The sequence below is a fragment of the Notothenia rossii genome (genome assembly GCF_949606895.1).
Source record: "Notothenia rossii genome assembly, chromosome: 3".
Taxonomy (NCBI): Eukaryota; Metazoa; Chordata; class Actinopteri; order Perciformes; family Nototheniidae; genus Notothenia; species Notothenia rossii.
In genome coordinates this window covers 22,925,026-22,942,655 of record NC_136901.1, presented here as the reverse complement: position 1 = coordinate 22,942,655, position 17,630 = coordinate 22,925,026, and the positions used below count along the sequence as shown (strand labels likewise).

Here is a 17,630-nt window from a genome sequence, read left to right as displayed (position 1 = left end):
AACACAGTGATGTGATATAACAGAAGTAAACGAAGGAGTCCAGTGGAGGCGTGTCGGGCGGGAAGTGTGTGGGAGAGAAACTCCCTCTGGAGGGAACACAGGGATTTTAGCCTTTGCAGAGCATTTACATAAAAACCATATAAACACACTACTGGAAAGGAAATACCCCAAAAATACTTATTGGGCCTCTTTAACAAAGTACATGTCCACAGGTAATTTAAAAACATGACTCATGAAGAAGAATAAATAGTTTGAGCATTTCAGATTCAAAGGTTTGATCTTATACCCCATTTAACAGCATACAAAAGACCATTTCCAACAAACACTAGTTGAAAGCATCCATTTATTGACAGTCAGATCTATTAAGAAACATGATGCACATGCATGGATTCCCTTTACTGATGATCCTCTGTCTGTATGGAGCACAAGTCAGCTGCACATAATGGATCACATAACAGCAGTGTTAAGGATGTGCCCCCCCCCCCCCCCAACACCAGAGAAAACACATTTGAATGACATGTTGTTTTGGATGCATGGACCCAAGATTACTCTGGTGTTGTTGCTTCTGTTAGAGGACTGTTCTGTGCTCCATGTTAGCACATCTGGAATTAGCAGCACAAGCACACACACTACAAAAGAGGCAGACAGCAGTATTTACAGCCAATATGATGTGAACACAACATAAAACTGGGTTTCATTATTATTATTATTAAGGCTGATTATCACTGTTGTATACTGTTGTATTATTTTCCAGGTAACTCCAAAAACCTACATTCATCAAGTGTAGAAGTAGAAGGGAAAACTGTTTGTTTCTTATAATACATAGGATTTGTATAGCACTTTTCCTAGTGTTCAAAGATGCTTGGGCTATGTCTTTGAACTACACATAAGGATCCCGGGGTTAAATCATGGTCCGAGTTCTCCATCCCAAAAACTAATGCTGCATTCACATTCTGTCAGAAATATGGTTCACCTCACTTCCTACTGAAAGATGTTCTTCATCATCTGCAGATGTGTTTGTCTATTTTGGGCTTACATTGCCTTAGTTGTTTGCTGTAAACCATCAAGTCAAATATAAATGCATGTTTCCATCCATCTTCTCCCGCTTATCCGTGGTCGGGTCGTGGGGGTAGCAGTTCGAGCAGAGAGCCCCAAACGTTCTTTTCCCTGGCCACATCAACCAGCTCTGACTGGGGGATCCCAAGGCGCTCCCAGGCCAGAGAAGAGATATAATCCCTCCATCTGGTCCTAGGTCTACCCCTTGGTCTCTTCCCAGCTGGACGCGCCTGGAACACCTCCCTAGGGAGGCGCCCAGGTGGCATCCTAACTAGGTGCCCAAACCACCTCAACTGGCTCCTTTCGACACGAAGGAGGAGCGGTTCAACTCCGAGTCCCTCCCGGATGACTGAACTTCTCACCTTATCCCTAAGGGAGACACCAGCCACCCTGCGGAGAAAACCTATCTCGGCCGCTTGTACCCGCGATCTCGTTCTTTCGGTCATGACCCATCCTTCATGACCATAGGTGAGGGTAGGAACGAAAATGTGCCCCGGTAGACAGAGAGCTTTGCCTTCTGGCTCAGCTCCCTTTTCGTCACAACGGTGCGGTAAAGCGACTGCAGTACCGCTCCCGCTGCTCCGATTCTCCGGCCTATCTCACGCTCCATTGTTCCCTCACTCGAGAACACTCAAAATGCATGTTTGTTCAGTTCAAATTCCCACTAAATGTGAATGCAGCAGGAATCAAATAACTGCTAAAAGTCCCATTAATATGGCTCCTTCATCAGGACTCAGCCCTTGGTGGGAGGCTGTGGCTCAGTGGATAGTGCGCTGAACTTCGAATCAGGGGGTAGCAAGTTCGAGTCCCACTACAGAGCATGTCGTTGTGTCCCTGAGACACTTCACCTCAAATCGCTCCTGTGGGGATTGCCCACAGTATTGAGTATGTAAGTCGCTTTGGATAAAAGCATCTAACAAGTACCATGTCATATTATGTAATGTAATGTCCATTTGAAACAGCAGCGGTCAATTTTCCCCTTTTACATGAGACAGTAAACTCACTCATCATGAATCTCCTTATTTACATCATCACAAAATCTAATAAAAACACTTTGAATCATAAATGAACACTTTTTGAGCAAGTAAGCAATAAAGTCAACCTATATAGATATCGTAAACATAAACAAATCTACACCATTAAGTTGATTCCTATACATTTGTGTGCACTACAATAAGAAAACAAATCATAACAAAACTGTCAGTGGAGCTTGGCACATTGGCAGCAATGTCTAAAAAAGTCAAATACTATTTGACATAGTTAAATTCAATATCTGTACAAAAAAAGAAAATCTAATTTCCACATGATTCAAATGTTTTTTTGAATGGCTTACAGGAACAGCAGCACCACTACATGTGTAGAGTTAGTAACAAAATTGCAGCAGTTAGAGTAATTGAGAGTTAATCTTCTTCCTCGTGTCAGCAGAAGAATGTGGTCCTACTCATATAACCTGTCAACCCTAACCCAGGTCCACTTCCTGTCTGTCAGCAGTGACCTCAAAGAAGGGTTTACATGTGTTCACCAGTAGATGGCAGTAGTAGCCAGGAGGCTAAAGAAACAACTGATCCAGTTTGCTGCACGGAGAGAAGAGACAGGCAAGTGAAAGGATTCATCTCGAGTGTCATTTAGTTCATTTTGCATTTATATCTGTTAGTTTTGTATGTCTTTGTAGTAATTGTATGTGTTTTGTATTCATTTTGCGCCACTTTGTGGTAGTGTACATGTCTTTGTCATTGCATGTCTCTGTGGTAGTTTCAGTGTCTACAGTATATGGCATTGGATTTACCTTGCAACAGGAAATACTGTCACTTCAACAGGGGTCCGTGGCCCCCGACTGCTTGGCCCTGTTTATCAATCTACACAAGCCTTTGAGGTGGGTCCCTAGCCTTCCATTGTGAATTACACATGACTATATTACAAATCATTTTTTGTTCTACATCCGTAACATAAATCTATTGTATTAAAAAAAAACTAATCATATGAAGGAAATACATCAGAAATACCTGATATAATACATGTAACACAAAGCATTCAAGCCATCAATCAAATAAAAAAATATAGCGTAATGCCCTAAAGCGACTAACCTTAATTAAACATAAATACATCCAACAATGTAGAAATCTGAACAAAATCAGTCCTGTATCAGCTGCACGGAGAGGAAGTGTTTCCCAACATGTGTTTTAGCAGCAGGTAACAAAACCATTCATACCGTTTATCCCTTATTCCTACTTTCAACAGGAACCCTGGCGCTCATTATAACACCCAGCGAGCCAATCCACACACAGGACCTGACGGATAAAAGAAGGGAGGAAGTCGTCCTGGAGAGACAAAACAAATCTGATTCCTCCTTTTGGGAAAATATCTGTGTGTGTGTGTGTGTGTGTGTGTGTGTGTGTGTGTGTGTGTGTGTGTGTGTGTGTGTGTGTGTGTGTGTGTGTGTGTGTGTGTGTGTGTGTGTGTGTGTGTGTGTGTGTGTGTGTGTGTGTGTGTGTGTGTGTGTGTGTGTGTGTCTAGACCAGAGCCCTCAGGGGGAAGGACAGGGCGGCTCCTATGGACAGACCGAGGGCCAAGAAGAAGGTCATCAGGGCTCCAGCAGTCTCTCCGTCCTTCTTATCCACCAGCCTGAGGACGGAGGAACAAAGGGTCAGACATGATCACCACACTGGGGCTTTTGTTGAGGCTAAGCTTGTTGTTTGTGTCGCAGGTACGCAATGTTGCTATGGTGATGGAGCTCAAACAGAAGTGATTTTGGACACACCTTGTTGGTGCGTTCAAGGGGACTCAGAGATGTATTTGTTGGCTGCTGCTTTATGGGTTATATTTTAAGTTAGAACCATTACCGTCCAACATGTTGAAATCATCTTTGGCTTTACTACACGACTTACAAATACAATTGTATAAAAATAAACAAAAATACAAACATATGGAAAGATTATATGCATTTAAATACAGTTCAATTAAACCAATTCAGCCTAGGGTGGATTAAAAAAAGGTATCCAGCAATGAAGTTTCAGGCAGGGGGGAACACATGGATGTCAGCCTTTGCAGAAACCTATACAGAACCACACACACCTATACACCACACTACAGGGAAGGGAAAAGCCCAAAAAGCACAACAGGGCCTCTTAAATAAACGTGTTGGTATTCAGTACGTCTGCCTTCGCTTCTTTGTTTCCCTATCATTTCCCTGGACATTTGAATGCCTCCATATTTTACATTCAAATGTCCGTAGGGTCCATGTCCTAAAACAACAAGCTTTCCTGCAGACTCCTGCAAACCATTTCCAGAATATTCTGACACTGCGGAGGTCTTTACACTTCCTGAGTACATTTAAGGTTATAATTCTTAAGCTGTTAATGACACCTTACCTCTCTGTAAAGACGTTCAAGTTGCTTGTTCTAACTCACTGGTCTTAACTGTTGACTGTCCTACAGCTGTATTCACTTACAGCTGTGTAACCCGACCTTTTCACATTCAGGCATTCAGCGTCAAGAAATAGGCCAGTGTGTCTTGGCACAATGAGCTGGATGTGTGCCTGTAATGATATGAAACTATTTAAAATCATAAGCTACAAACATTTACAGGAGTAGTAAGAATGGTTTAAGTGGGGATCAATTGGTGGAGTATTATATATGGTTTTATTCTGTATGTTTTTAATATTTAGTTTCCACTTGAGTTAATGTTAGTTATTTGAATGCACATTCTTTTTGTAAAATCTCCATTAAGGAACAAAAAACAACGACTTGTATGACAACATGGTGCAGTGTCAAAAAGCATTGTTAATGTCTGCAAACAAAACTTAGCTCCGTTTAAAAGTCTCTTTTTGGGTGCATTACATTTGTAACTATATTATTAAGCTTCATACATTGAAAACCTCTTAGGTTGGAGAATCCTTGAACATAACATGATGAGTTGAAACAACAAACAGTCAACATACTGTAGTTGGGTATGCTGCCAAACCAACATTTGACACAGCAGTATTAGGTATGATGTGGCAACATTAAACCAGAACCAAAAGATGAGACATAAGATAAGAATAAATGGTATAAAAACATATATGAGACTTATTATAGTTGTGCAGTTGTAGCTATGGACGAGTATTGACATGTGTGTTTTTAATGTCACATCTATGCATGAAACATTCAGTAGTTTGGACTCACTGAGGAGCGTAGGACATGGACAGGCAGACGAAGTATCCACTGGACAGAGAGAAGAGCGTCATGATGGTGGCGAAGGCAGCGTCGTGGCTGAAGAAGACGGGCAGGAAGGAGCGGTTCTGGACGTTACAGAGCATCAGCAGCGGGACGAACACCACCCTGCAGACCACGAGCAGCGGGAACAGACGAGACTCCTTAGCGGGCTGCGAGGAGACAGGTGGGAGGAGATGAAGGGGTTAAAAGCTTTTAATGACATCAGGTAGAAAGAGGAATGGCGGGAAGTAGATTTGAAACAGTTGGAGATGTTTTTAAAAATAATAAGAGAGGGAAAGGCAATATATCTTACAGTTCATTCTAAACTATCACATTCCTGCGTGTGCAATATTTAGAAATGTCAGCAGGGAGTGACACACACACAGTTTCCATTGTAAACAATGCTTTGTGACCTATGTTAAACTCAAATGACAGATATATAAAGAGTAGACTTGTTTTATTAGATACTTACCCAACATATGAAAGTGGTGACGGTCCGACCGAACCAGTCGTTGAGGTTGAAAATCAAGAAGCAGCACACTGAGATGAAGAAGCGCTCTGAGGGGAGAACAAGCATCAGGAGGAATAGATGTAATCATCTCACAAGAGATAAACTGTTAATACACGAGTATAGATATCCAGTAGTTGAGCAGAGATCTGACTGGAAATACCCCATTTTCCTGGGAAGGAGGTCCTGACATCTACAGTGACAGCGGGGAAGACGGACAGAGTGACCGTGAACACAAACGTCACGCAGAACGCCATCACCCAGATCTAAACCAAAGAAAACAGACAAAATATTTCATACACTTAATGGGACTTAGATGCTTTGATTCTAAACAAAGACTAATAATAAATATGTTATTGTGTTATGTCACAACTGAACCCTAAAGAAAACTTTCTTTTGTAAATAGAACTAACCTAGTTGTAATATTATAATAATGTATATTTGATATATAAGGGAATAATATATACATAGAATATACATGAAAAAAGACTTCTTTAACAATAAGAACATCATTATTATTAAAAGTAAAAAAAAGTGATACAAAAATGTTTTGTAATGGATAGAATCCTCAAGACATGATAAAACATATTTTTTTATCTAAAAAAGTTGAATCAGTATTTGCAACACGCATATATATATATATATATATATATATATATATATATATATATATATATATACATATACATCAATAAGAACTATAGCAGGATGGAAATCTGTACCCTCTTCTCCACTCTGCTCTTATGTTCTTATTTATTTTCTACATCAGTGGTGGAGATTTGAATATTGAAGACAAAAGAAATAGTATTTTGCCTTGAGTGTACTCTGTACCAATCGGTGCTTAGGTCTCGGAGGCCACACATAAACCCAGAAGGATCTTCTTTCCCAGTCTTGAATACACTGAAAGAAGTATCTTTCACCTACTTCAAAACGCGTTACCAAGGGTGTAGCCCAGTGTTTATCTGTGTCAGACCCACCCTGAGAGCCCTGGGAGAAAAACAACACCTTGTGTGGTAGCTGAGATAAGTCTTGTTGTCAAAGTCAAATCTAATGAATAACCACTGATTGAACTTAACACTTAAATTGAAATGTTATTAAACCAATTTCAAAGAATTGCAGCAGTGAATAAATGTGAAGCACACAGAAAAGAGTAACTGTTGTTACCATCAAACCTCAGGGTTACCTTCTTAAAGACCTCTACGACGGAGGCTTTGGCCTGCCCCTTCTCCTCCTGCTCCAGCGACAGGAAGGCGGGCTTGGGCCGTTCTGTCCCGGGGTCTCCCTCCACCTCAGCCCCCCCCTCTGGGCTACTGCTGGTCGCTGTGCCGTTAGCATGGCCGTTCAGCTTGCCATTCTCCACTGTGCTGCTCTCTGAAATTCAACATTTAAAAAGATGTATTTCACTGTTCCATTACCACATAAAATGGTTGTTGTTCATAATGTATTGGGAGGAAATAGATCAAATATGACATGGGCATTTGTGAATTATTAGTTTTTGAGCAAAAACCAGTGTGTGCCTCTTTGAGTGAGGCACTTTTTGTCTGCCAGGACTCTAAATTGGATAAATGGAGGGACAACTCACTTAACGAGATAATGTCCACTGAATGGGTTTCATTCAACCAGACAGTGAGGCACAGAATCATGGACTAAGTCGCAAAGCAAACGAGTTCTCTCACTGTCAGACAAACGTTTCCTTATCTCGATTCTACAAACAAAATGAGCTTGCACTTTAAAATTGGAACAGATGATGAAAAGTGTCCCTTTGGTTCCCACTTGGATGCAAATAGCATTCATTCAGAGGGTGTGAAAAAGAGTTTGTTGAAGCCAAAATCCCACCTTTCAGCAACTCGTCCGTGGCGCCTGCCTCATACTTGACGCTTTTGTTCAGATAATGCTGGGCAAACTCCTGTGTGGAAGCAACAGACAGCAAACATGTGAACTCACAGCTAAAATAAAACATGGAAACAAGTAAAAACATAGATAGGACAAACATTAGAGTAGATGTCCCTCAGATACTCCTGTTTTACATATTTGATAATGAGCTATTTAGCTTTATTTAAATGTGTGCTGAAGTTTTTACAGAATTGTTTCCCAATAAATGAAGCAAACACTTTCTTAAAAAGCCTGGTTGTGTATTTACAAATCATGGTTCAACAAAAGAGACGATAGCCTAGTTAAGGTAAGATTGAGTGCATTGTGGGTAATGTATTGCTGAGTTTGGAACTGACCAGGCGGGGCAGCAAGACGTAGCTGCCCAGCGTGACCAGCGTCCCGACACATGGCGTGATGAAGTAACCCAACGCTGCCGTCTCAGAGTCCGCGTCGCCTGAGTGACAAACGTAAAGAGAGCCGATTAGGAATTCTGGGAGAGAGAAGCATGCGCTGTGTCTTCTGCTACTAAGCAACTGGGGATTTGGCACCAGGGGGATTTTGTGTGTGTGTGTGTGTGTGTGTGTGTGTGTGTGTGTGTGTGTGTGTGTGTGTGTGTGTGTGTGTGTGTGTGTGTGTGTGTGTGTGTGTGTGTGTGTGTGTGTGTGTGTGTGTGTGTGTGTGTGTGTGTGTGTGTGTGTGTGTGTGTGTGTGTGTGTGTGTGTGTGTGTGTGTGTGTGTGTGTGTGTGTGTGTGTGTGTGTGTGTGTGTGTGTGTGTGTGTGTGTGTGTGTGTGTGTGTGTGTGTGTGTGTGTGTGTGTGTGTGTGGCTCACTGGCGATGGCGAGCAGCATAGCGATGGCAGCGAAGGTCCCGGCAAGGCCCTGGCCACTCATGAACACCGTGCTGTACTTCTGAGGCAGGAGACCCACCAGGCCGAAACAACTGCCCTGCAGCACGGCCCCGAAGGCTGCGGAGAAAAAGCATCATTTATCATGGTCTTTTACGTGTGTAACGGCCATAGACTGTATATGGTTACGGCTGTATGTGTTCCCTGTGCCTATTCCCCCTCCAGTAGCTCCGCCCAGGTGTGCTGCATTGTGACGAGCTGCTCTACGAGGTGCACCTGGCCAAGGAAGAGCTCAAAGGCTCCAGTGCCAGCAGCAGAAGAGGATTTATATTTGATTGGTCAACTGCTTAGAGATGTCCCACCCCTTAGCCAATAACAAACAATGTGTTGAAGCCTAAGCAAATTGAAGCATGAGTGGTACATAGTGATGTCACGCCGCCTAAAGGTGGGACATAGAACACTCCGGTTCAAGGTAGAATGTAGTTTATGTGCTCAATGACAGACTGTGGGACCTGTCGCATACAAGACTAGGACATTTCTAATGTAAAAAATGCAAACTTAAATGTACAAGCTTTAGTGTGGTGTGCAGAGGTCATTGGGTATGGTGTGAGATTGATAACACTATAAAAGTGCTTTAGGCAGCAGTTGTTAGGCACAAATATCAGTAAGTTTGAATACAATAAATGGCTAAAGATTTAAACAAGTTTATCTTACTTTGGAATGCATTTATATATATGCCATTATTTTCCCTTGTAACGGGTCTGTGTTTAGTCTGATGAAATAAATGTCTTGGGAGCATTTAGGAGTTAATGTTGATAAGTCTAGTTTGATGGTGTGTGGACGGTGTTTAGCTTGAAATGTTTCTGTATAATACATGAGATCGGACCGATTCATTACATCTACGTAAATACTTAATGTTTAGAGTCTGGGCTCCTATTCTCATACATTTCACATTTCTCCATTATGACTTATGGTTGTTTTTTTAAAACTTGTAAAAAAATCAAATCACATCAAATTAAAACACATGCACTCTCAGCCTCTTTTTCTGTCAGGCTTCTACTCTCACACACACACACACTGACTTACAGTTGATGAACCAGATAGTAGCCATGGTGACGGAGAAGAAGCGATCTTCCTCCATGGGCACCTTGACGATCACTGCTGTGAGGATGAAGAGCAGCAGGATGAAAACCAGGCTGCCTGCGATGCGCACTGCCTCTGATATCCTGAAACAAGAAATATGTCATTCAAACAAACATCAAACATCAAAATGGATAAGATATAAACTTGATTTATTTCACATATTATTTATTTTGTAGAGATCACCATTGGAGCTTTAGTAGACTATTTACACAATGATGTATTTGATCAATAATCATGAGTAATGGAGATTTAATGACTGGGTTATGTCGACAATTTTAAATGACATCACTTTGCTGTAACGCAGCCTTTAATACCAGGGAAAGACAACACTTAAGATATTACAATATCTCAGATTTAACAAGATATCAAGTCCCATATTGCCCAGTCCGAAATACACCACAGACGAATATTTTGGCACGGAAACGCGTTATGTGTCGACTTTGTTAAGGCAAATACCTAAAGTCTAGGATTCAAAACAATTCATTACTTTTATTGAACATAAACGGAAGATTTAAATACTTCTGTGTATAGGAAAACTTCTTTATGTCCTATACAACTTTTGGCGAGTACCGATATCAACATCCCCTGACTCTGAATGACCTTCTAACCGTGTCACTGACCTATGGTACAGGAAGGAGTTGAGCAGGGTGAACAGCAGCAGGGGCAGCTGGGACAGCAGGGTCATCCAGTTGTTGAAGTAGTACTCTTTGGGGACAACCGTGGTGCTGTTGCTCCATTCTGTCGTGTTGAGGCGAGCCTGGAAATACTGCAGCCCAGAGAAAACGAGAAGTTGGATTATTACGGATTATTACTGTCAAATAAACCAGCATACAAATACAGTATACAATATCAACCTACCATGGGAAATGAGTTACTGTTGTCGGCATCACCTTAACATTCTATTCTGTTTTAAATGTACAAGTTCAGTCAAGTTTTTTTAAATTGTAATCCAATTGAGTTTATTCACTCAAAACAACTCCCAGAATGCTCTTGCCTTCCCGTCTGTCACATTAACTTACATCTTTTGGACCACAACAGATATATTGCACATACCTTTTAAAGTATTTTGTCCTTATCTTATTGTAACTTTTCTATTGTATATTTATGCATGTTGACTTTTGCTATATACATTTCATGCAATATTATTGCACTTTTTTCTCTTACAATGTTTATAAGTAAGTGAAAACCTAGTTGGCAATGAACCTGTATTTACTTCCGATAAAACCAGTTTGACCATTCTGCTTTTTAAGTGCAGGAATAGTTCAATTGTTGCCTATTTGAAAGCTGTACTAATTTGCCTTTACATCAAACATGACAATGATGACTGTGCGATATGAAATACGTTTCACTTAAGTCTTTAGCCCGTTTCAGCTTCACGGAGCATTTTAGTGTCTTTCAGCTTACCGTTTTGTTTTTATCGTTTGGGAATTTACCGCTTGAGTTCATTTTTATCATTGAAAACAATCCTGTTTATAGACACAGCACACAGACATTTCCATTTGTTAAGTTCAAATAAACGTATTGTAAACTTCGTATCCAGCGCCAAACAGTAAACGGATGTTCGCATTCAGCTTTTGGGCATTTAAAGAAAAGGCATTTAAAGAAAAGGCATTTAAAGAAAAGGCATTTAAAGAAAAGGCAGATATTTCCCTCAAGAGTTGTTGGTGAAAACTCTCCCATGTGGATCACATGTTCCACTGAAGTAAGCCACATAGTTACCTAGAGTCATATGATAGTGTCTGGATGTATAGGTCACTATAGGTCACTATAGGTCATTACCCTTTAACACCCTACACAATCTAGATATTTTCTTGAAAGAGATTAGTATCCATAAGCCGTACTCATCCATTTAGCATGTGATTCTATAAGAGGTTCAAGTGAGGAACCACAACATGTTCCATCTGAATGGGAAATGATGAGAAACGACCATGTTTTTGACTGAGTCTGTTTCTGTTCATGTTCTAAAACTTGGAAAGGCGCAGATAATGGGTCCGTTCCACTGTATTTGAGGGATTAAGTCATTGCCATGTTTTTACCAATGAGGCAGTCATGAAGAAGTTCCATGGTAGCAGTGTTCCCAGGCCCAGAATGAAGAAACAGATCCCCACCAGGCAGCCCCTGTACATGGGAAGAAAAGATCAATACATTGAAAATGGTTTACAATACAGAATGTAGCAGTACTGGAAATGTAATGTATCAACCAGGGCTGTCAATGTTGAAGCGTTAAGGCTCGGGATTATTCTGGAAACATTAAAGCGTTAAAAAAATATTGGAAATGTATCATATTACAAAGTTTGACCCCAATTACCTCCTACAAGTCCAGCGCAGATTGGAGCTGGTACAAGCTTCCTGTATTGATTTGACAGGAGATCATCACCCACTCTGTGTGACACCACAGTTTAACCATGACAAAAAGGTTCCGCACTCGTTCGCTTTCAGTGTGGTAGAAACGGAGGAGAAAGGCATTTTGCTGAACCATGCACTCGCCATTTTTATTGAAGTTGTAGAGGAGTGGGAACAGTAAGTGTTCGCAGCATGATAGCGGTAGAGAGAATATGCCTGGCTGTGTAGTGCACATTATACAGAGGGGAATGCTTAAGCTTAGTGTAGGAAAATTGGAGCACTCTAAGCCAATAATTCAGAATTCATGTAATAGTGAATTCAAAAACCCTGTGATTTCTCTTTCTACATTGCCATTAATTTCTGTACTACAACATCTCACACGTTTTTGCCTCACTTCCCACCAAAATACAATTCAATACTAATATTTAAACTTGTGATTATCATAATCAATAATGAAATGTTTTAATCCATTGACACCACTTGAATGAACATTCTGATATGCTTTATTTACGGTACTTTTCCAAAGCTGGATTTCAAGTGCTTTTATATGCAGGAGAGATTCACATGCATGTGAAACAATGCAGCTTGTAAACCAGCACCACTCTAATTTGACCCCATATAAACTTCACTCTTTACCCTCCTACATCCATTAGGGCTGTATTAAAGAGCCATCTCCACTTCTTGATAAAACTCTAGCTATTGTCTTCATGGAAAAATCTATTTTCTAACAAGCGGTACTTAGAGGATTTCTGTAATATCCATGTCAAAATGAGTACAATATGTCATAACACAAATATTTGAGATGGGATTATTTGAAGTATAATTATGTGAAGTATTGAAATGTTACATCCTTGCCTGACACAGAACCTGCGGTCGAGAGCAAAACAACAGTGAGGAACTCTGGTCGAGAGCAAACAGGGGGAAGTGAGAGTCTCACTTGCATCAAACTCACCGGTCCTGAGGAGCATCTGTCCGTTCCTTCATTCTGATGTAGGAAGTTCTGGCAAAACTGAAAGGGCAACAGGAGAAAAAAAAGGTCAGACACATTTGTATGAGTAACAAAGCCAGTAGTTGGTTTTCTAGACGCCCTTCTGCCGGGGTTTCACAACTTAGAGATGCAAGGACCCATTTACATTCTAGCAAGAGGCTGTCAAAATCTGTTTTCTAAGAAAGTAGAGTGTGTGTCTAGGAATTCTGGAAGTACAGTATGTTGCATAACTTCTACTTATTAGAGTTACCTTAATCTCTTACAACGTGTAGTTTAATGTCAGAAAGCCACTTGGAGAAGCAGTCACACACCAAGTAAAAGACCACCTGACTAAGTGCAATACATTTCCATTGAGCCTTGGAATCAGAACCCTGACGCTGAGAACTAATTGTTTTCCTGTTTAATGTACATTAGTCGACAATCTGGGCATCACCCATTATGTACACACTCCAGGTACTGACTTACTCACTGGCTAATCTAGTTCAGGAGGATCATACTAGACACACACTAGACTTAGAATCATCCTACTTTCAGAACCTGCACTAGTTCCCAAAATACAGCGCAATAAGTCTTACACAAATTCAATACAAAGAAATGATTATGTGGGAGGAGGATGTGGCCCGCCTGGCTAACACTTATTAATCCTACTGACAACACTGTTTTTTTTTGCACCAATGTTTATGTTTCCAAGTGTTGTCAGTGCTGTCTACTTCCCTAAGCATTGCCAAACTCCTTCTGCCCACGGACAAAAGCAGGTGTGACACAGGCGTCGGTAACCAGACACAAAAACAGCTCTGCCATGACCAGAGGCAGTTGAGTCAACATCCATCACACATCCTTCATTTTCCATGAATCACAGGGCTTGGGCTCAATGCTTCTGATAGTGAAGTGAATATAAAAAGGTTGGTTGCACAGCCTGCCTTTATCTCACAAGAAAGGATATGGTTTTCAAAGTCTGCAGGCCAGTAAATCATTATCGTCAAATCTAGAAAGCAACAATGTGTAAGGCAGCGGAGCAGAACTAATGAGAGCCAGCAAATCATATACAAAATGATCTTTAGGTCATACAACACCGTTAATTGGATCAAACAATGGACAGTATGGGAGGGGATCAGACTCCAATGGTGCAAGTTACACTGTTTGCTTGGCTAGAAAACCATTTGAATTGACCACCTGCTGCGTTAAAGCACCCCTAGCTTTCATTGTATGGCTAAATCGAGGCTGTGATGTAGACAAAAACACTCTGCATAAGTGAGCAAAACCAGTCACACAACCGGCAGGGGGTTTGCTTTCTGTGTGTTTGATACAAGGGTGCACTGAAGTCAACAGGAGAAATGTCCAAGGGTAAGTTCAGGCCTCAGACTTTTCAAAGGTCCACTGTGTCAATAGGAATGTCAGCTAATTGAATCTTATTAATAGCCTGATATAAGCTGCTTAACATATGTGTATGAGCAGAAGGGTCCATTCCTTTGAAACACACATGTCAGTCTCTTTTTTAAACTGTTTGTGAAGCTGAGAAAGATAAGATAAGACTTTATTGATCCCGAGAGGACAGCTTTGGTTTTTGTAGAAGCACAAGGACCAAAATAAAGAGAAAGTAAATACAAAAAAAACTTGAGTCTAAGTAATCGATCTGCACACAGATAACTCTTCGGATGCGATTGTCAGAAGTATACAGATATTTGGTGCCTGTGGGTAACTCTCCTCACACAACAGATGAATGTGAAGCAGCTGAAACAAGAGAAGCAACACTTAGCAAAACAGAGGAAGAGGACTTTAACATTCCAGTCCTTTTCTCTTTTACGTCGTTCAGCAACAAAATGCACAGGGCAGACAAGCTAAGCGGTTTCATTGTTTCATGTGTAAGACACCTCCTTCTTCATTGAGGAAAAAAATGAACAAACGTGAGAACAATTCTGAAGGAACACTGAGGTGGAATTTTCAAACCCATTTGCTTTTGTAAACAAAGGCATTTCACTCTTTAGGTCTATCTACTTCCAGCCGCTCGTTACACATGGTACACATACACTTCACTGTTTGTGAGCCTATTCAGTATGTGTAATAATACCTCTTCTTTGCCGACACTTGTTGTTCATTTTGATGGTGCCCACGAAGACATTTAAATGAGAATGTGTAGGATGAACAGCAGCCAAATGCTGTTGGACCCATTTATTTAGGGATAACCCTGATTCATTTCCAGACAGCCAACTACTTACTGTACACTTTATCTTACTCAAGCCACTCTAATTGACATTTTCCAAGAAGCTCTCACTTATAGTAATTGAGTAACACGCGCGCACACGCACACTTCCTTCCTTCCTTTCAGTAGTAGCATTTTCTCTTACATGGTGTATTCATCTATGGTAAACAACATTGTTAAAATGGAGGACAACAACACGCAGGCCGCTGGAATCATTTATACACACTATTATTTTCTATGTTTACACACAAACACACCCACAAGAAGCTGATTGTGAGCTGTCAGGCAGGTTCAAGCTGAACTCGCTCCCCCATTTGGTAAATCTGGTCAATCTAAATCCGTTTTTTTTCCTTTAAGTATGACACAAAAAGTCGACATTCATCAAAATCTATATAGCAAATCCATGAGACCTTTTCAAAATCTCTTGACTGCAGTTTTCTCTCTTGAACACATTAAAAAAGTGTCAATCAAATTCTAGAAGGATACTGATTAATACTGAGTCACAGGAGATTAAAACTCCTTACAATAAACCAGGCTGAGTCACAAAGACGATGTGTTCATGAGATGGCATGGGCCATGAGGCTTTTGCAAGTCTTCACAAATAAAGTGCAAAATCTATCTAATCTAAGGATATGGTTTTCAAAGCCTGCAGGCCAGTAAATCATTATCCTCAAATCTAGAAAGCAACAATGTTTAAGGCAGCGGAGCAGAACTAATGAGGCCTTACTAATAAAGTGCTAAATATATATTCCCTGCTGAGTGATATGTATAGTCGTGGTGTTAAATGAAGTTAATTCATTGTCTCACTCAATAGTAGTATGCCTGCACTGTAACAGGAAACGTAATAAGCAGCAAATACACAACCAGAGATAGAGGAAGTACTCAGATGATTTACTCTATTAAAAGTAGGAATATTACAGTGTTAAATTCAAAATTGTACTTAAAAGTAATCAAAATGCAGAATGGCCATGTTAAACCCCAGATATGTTCTTATTATTTGATTAAAATGAATGGTGCATTTATGTGTTAATCACTTGAATCATGTTGCACTTAGTAAAGGTGGGGTATTTTAATTGTTTTATTCACTACTGGGTGGCTTATGTGTATTGATTCATGTATTCTATAAGAACGTAAATCTGCAAAGTAACTACATTTGTCAAATAAATGAGTTGGAGTAAAAAGTGCAACATATGTTTTACAATAGTTTCTTTTCTTTTTTTGTCGTTTTTATTACAATGTATCTTCTTTAACTGTGTTTATGTAAGCACCATATACACCAAGGCAAATTCCACGTATGTGTAAACCTACTTCATAATAAACCTGTTTCTGATATAAAAAAGGATATTCCTAATGTTTATATGGCATGGCTAGCTTAATAATACACCTGGTCCGTTATGCGTAGAACAAATAAAGCAGCGAAGATAAACCAACAGGAGGCGATCATAACTTAGTCCAGTAATGACATTCATTCATTTAAAAATGACTGTTGAGGTTATATTTTTGGTTCAGTAGTTTGTACTCAGTCAGTCTGACACAGTAGTAGTAACGTTACTAGAGACAGATGGAATAACAGCCGTGTTGTCGACATTCAGTAACCAGTTTTGTGACGCCATTAAAACTGTAAATATAAAACACAGCGTTGCTAATATAAAACAAACAAGCCGTATTTTAACATAGCCATGTGTAAAGGCTAACATGACAGAGACTCACCTTGGAAAATGTTGCTTTTAAAACTGTATTTTCATATTGTTCCCACGGTAAATTCAATGCCTTGTGATTTCCAAAATGGTTAAAAAATGATTAAATAGGGAAAACAATTAACGGCTTTGTGTATTCGTTGCCCATACACGTGGGCAAATGGCTACGGCAGTTTATAAATCAGCTCCCTGTGTGGTAACTTCGACATGAGCGTCCATCGTCATAGCATCAATGCTTCAATGCTGCAAGGCTAGCATAAGCCCACCCCGAAAAAACACTTCCGGGGTCGTGTCAAATTGCACATAGCCTAGCCCAGCGCCATATAGATAGATAGATTGGTTATGGCTAGAAAGGATCCGTCTAGTGTAAATATGACGTCACGTTCTCGTTGTAACTCTCGTTGTAATCGGAGCGGCTCGGAAACACATCTACAGAAGTAACATGACGCAACATACACATTAATGCAGCAGCAATATTAATAGAGAAACATCAGACATAATAGTAAAACACTGCAAGGGAACATTTTATTGCACCAGGAACTATCTTGGGACTTTTATTGCGACAACGTTGATTTGCCTGTGACTAAAAAATAAACCATAGTGTTGGTGATCTACAGTGTTGTCATTCTTCTTTGAACAACAGCAAGACCGCTAACACCTTATTTCAACAATCACACTCCCTGTAATTGACATAATTAATAGATAGTTTAGCTTCTCATCATCATTTGATAGATTCTCTCTATATGGCGCTGGCCTAGCCTATACTCGAAGTTTCATATTCGCGGGA

At 40.3% G+C, this 17,630-nt stretch overlaps 1 protein-coding gene across 2 annotated transcripts; it reads right to left on the bottom strand.

Moving 5' to 3' along the window:
- Window positions 1-326: 326 nt before the first annotated feature.
- LOC307031310 (equilibrative nucleoside transporter 2-like) lies at window positions 327-17,175 on the bottom strand. Of its 2 annotated transcripts, none has more exons than XM_079668298.1 (13): window positions 16,857-17,173; window positions 12,911-12,967; window positions 11,652-11,733; window positions 10,236-10,381; window positions 9,559-9,698; window positions 8,458-8,592; window positions 7,983-8,080; window positions 7,591-7,660; window positions 6,938-7,125; window positions 5,918-6,020; window positions 5,719-5,804; window positions 5,217-5,416; window positions 327-3,678 (listed from the first exon to the last, which is right to left on the bottom strand). In XM_079668298.1, exons 2-13 carry the CDS (start codon window positions 12,940-12,942, stop codon window positions 3,567-3,569), a joined length of 1,392 nt encoding a protein of 463 aa, XP_079524424.1. In that variant the 5' UTR covers window positions 12,943-12,967; window positions 16,857-17,173; the 3' UTR covers window positions 327-3,566. The 2 variants fall into 2 exon arrangements, with proteins under 2 accessions (XP_079524424.1, XP_079524425.1); XM_079668299.1 differs by lacking the exon at window positions 327-3,678 and adding an exon at window positions 3,689-4,591 and having other exon boundaries at window positions 16,857-17,175.
- Window positions 17,176-17,630: the final 455 nt, after the last annotated feature.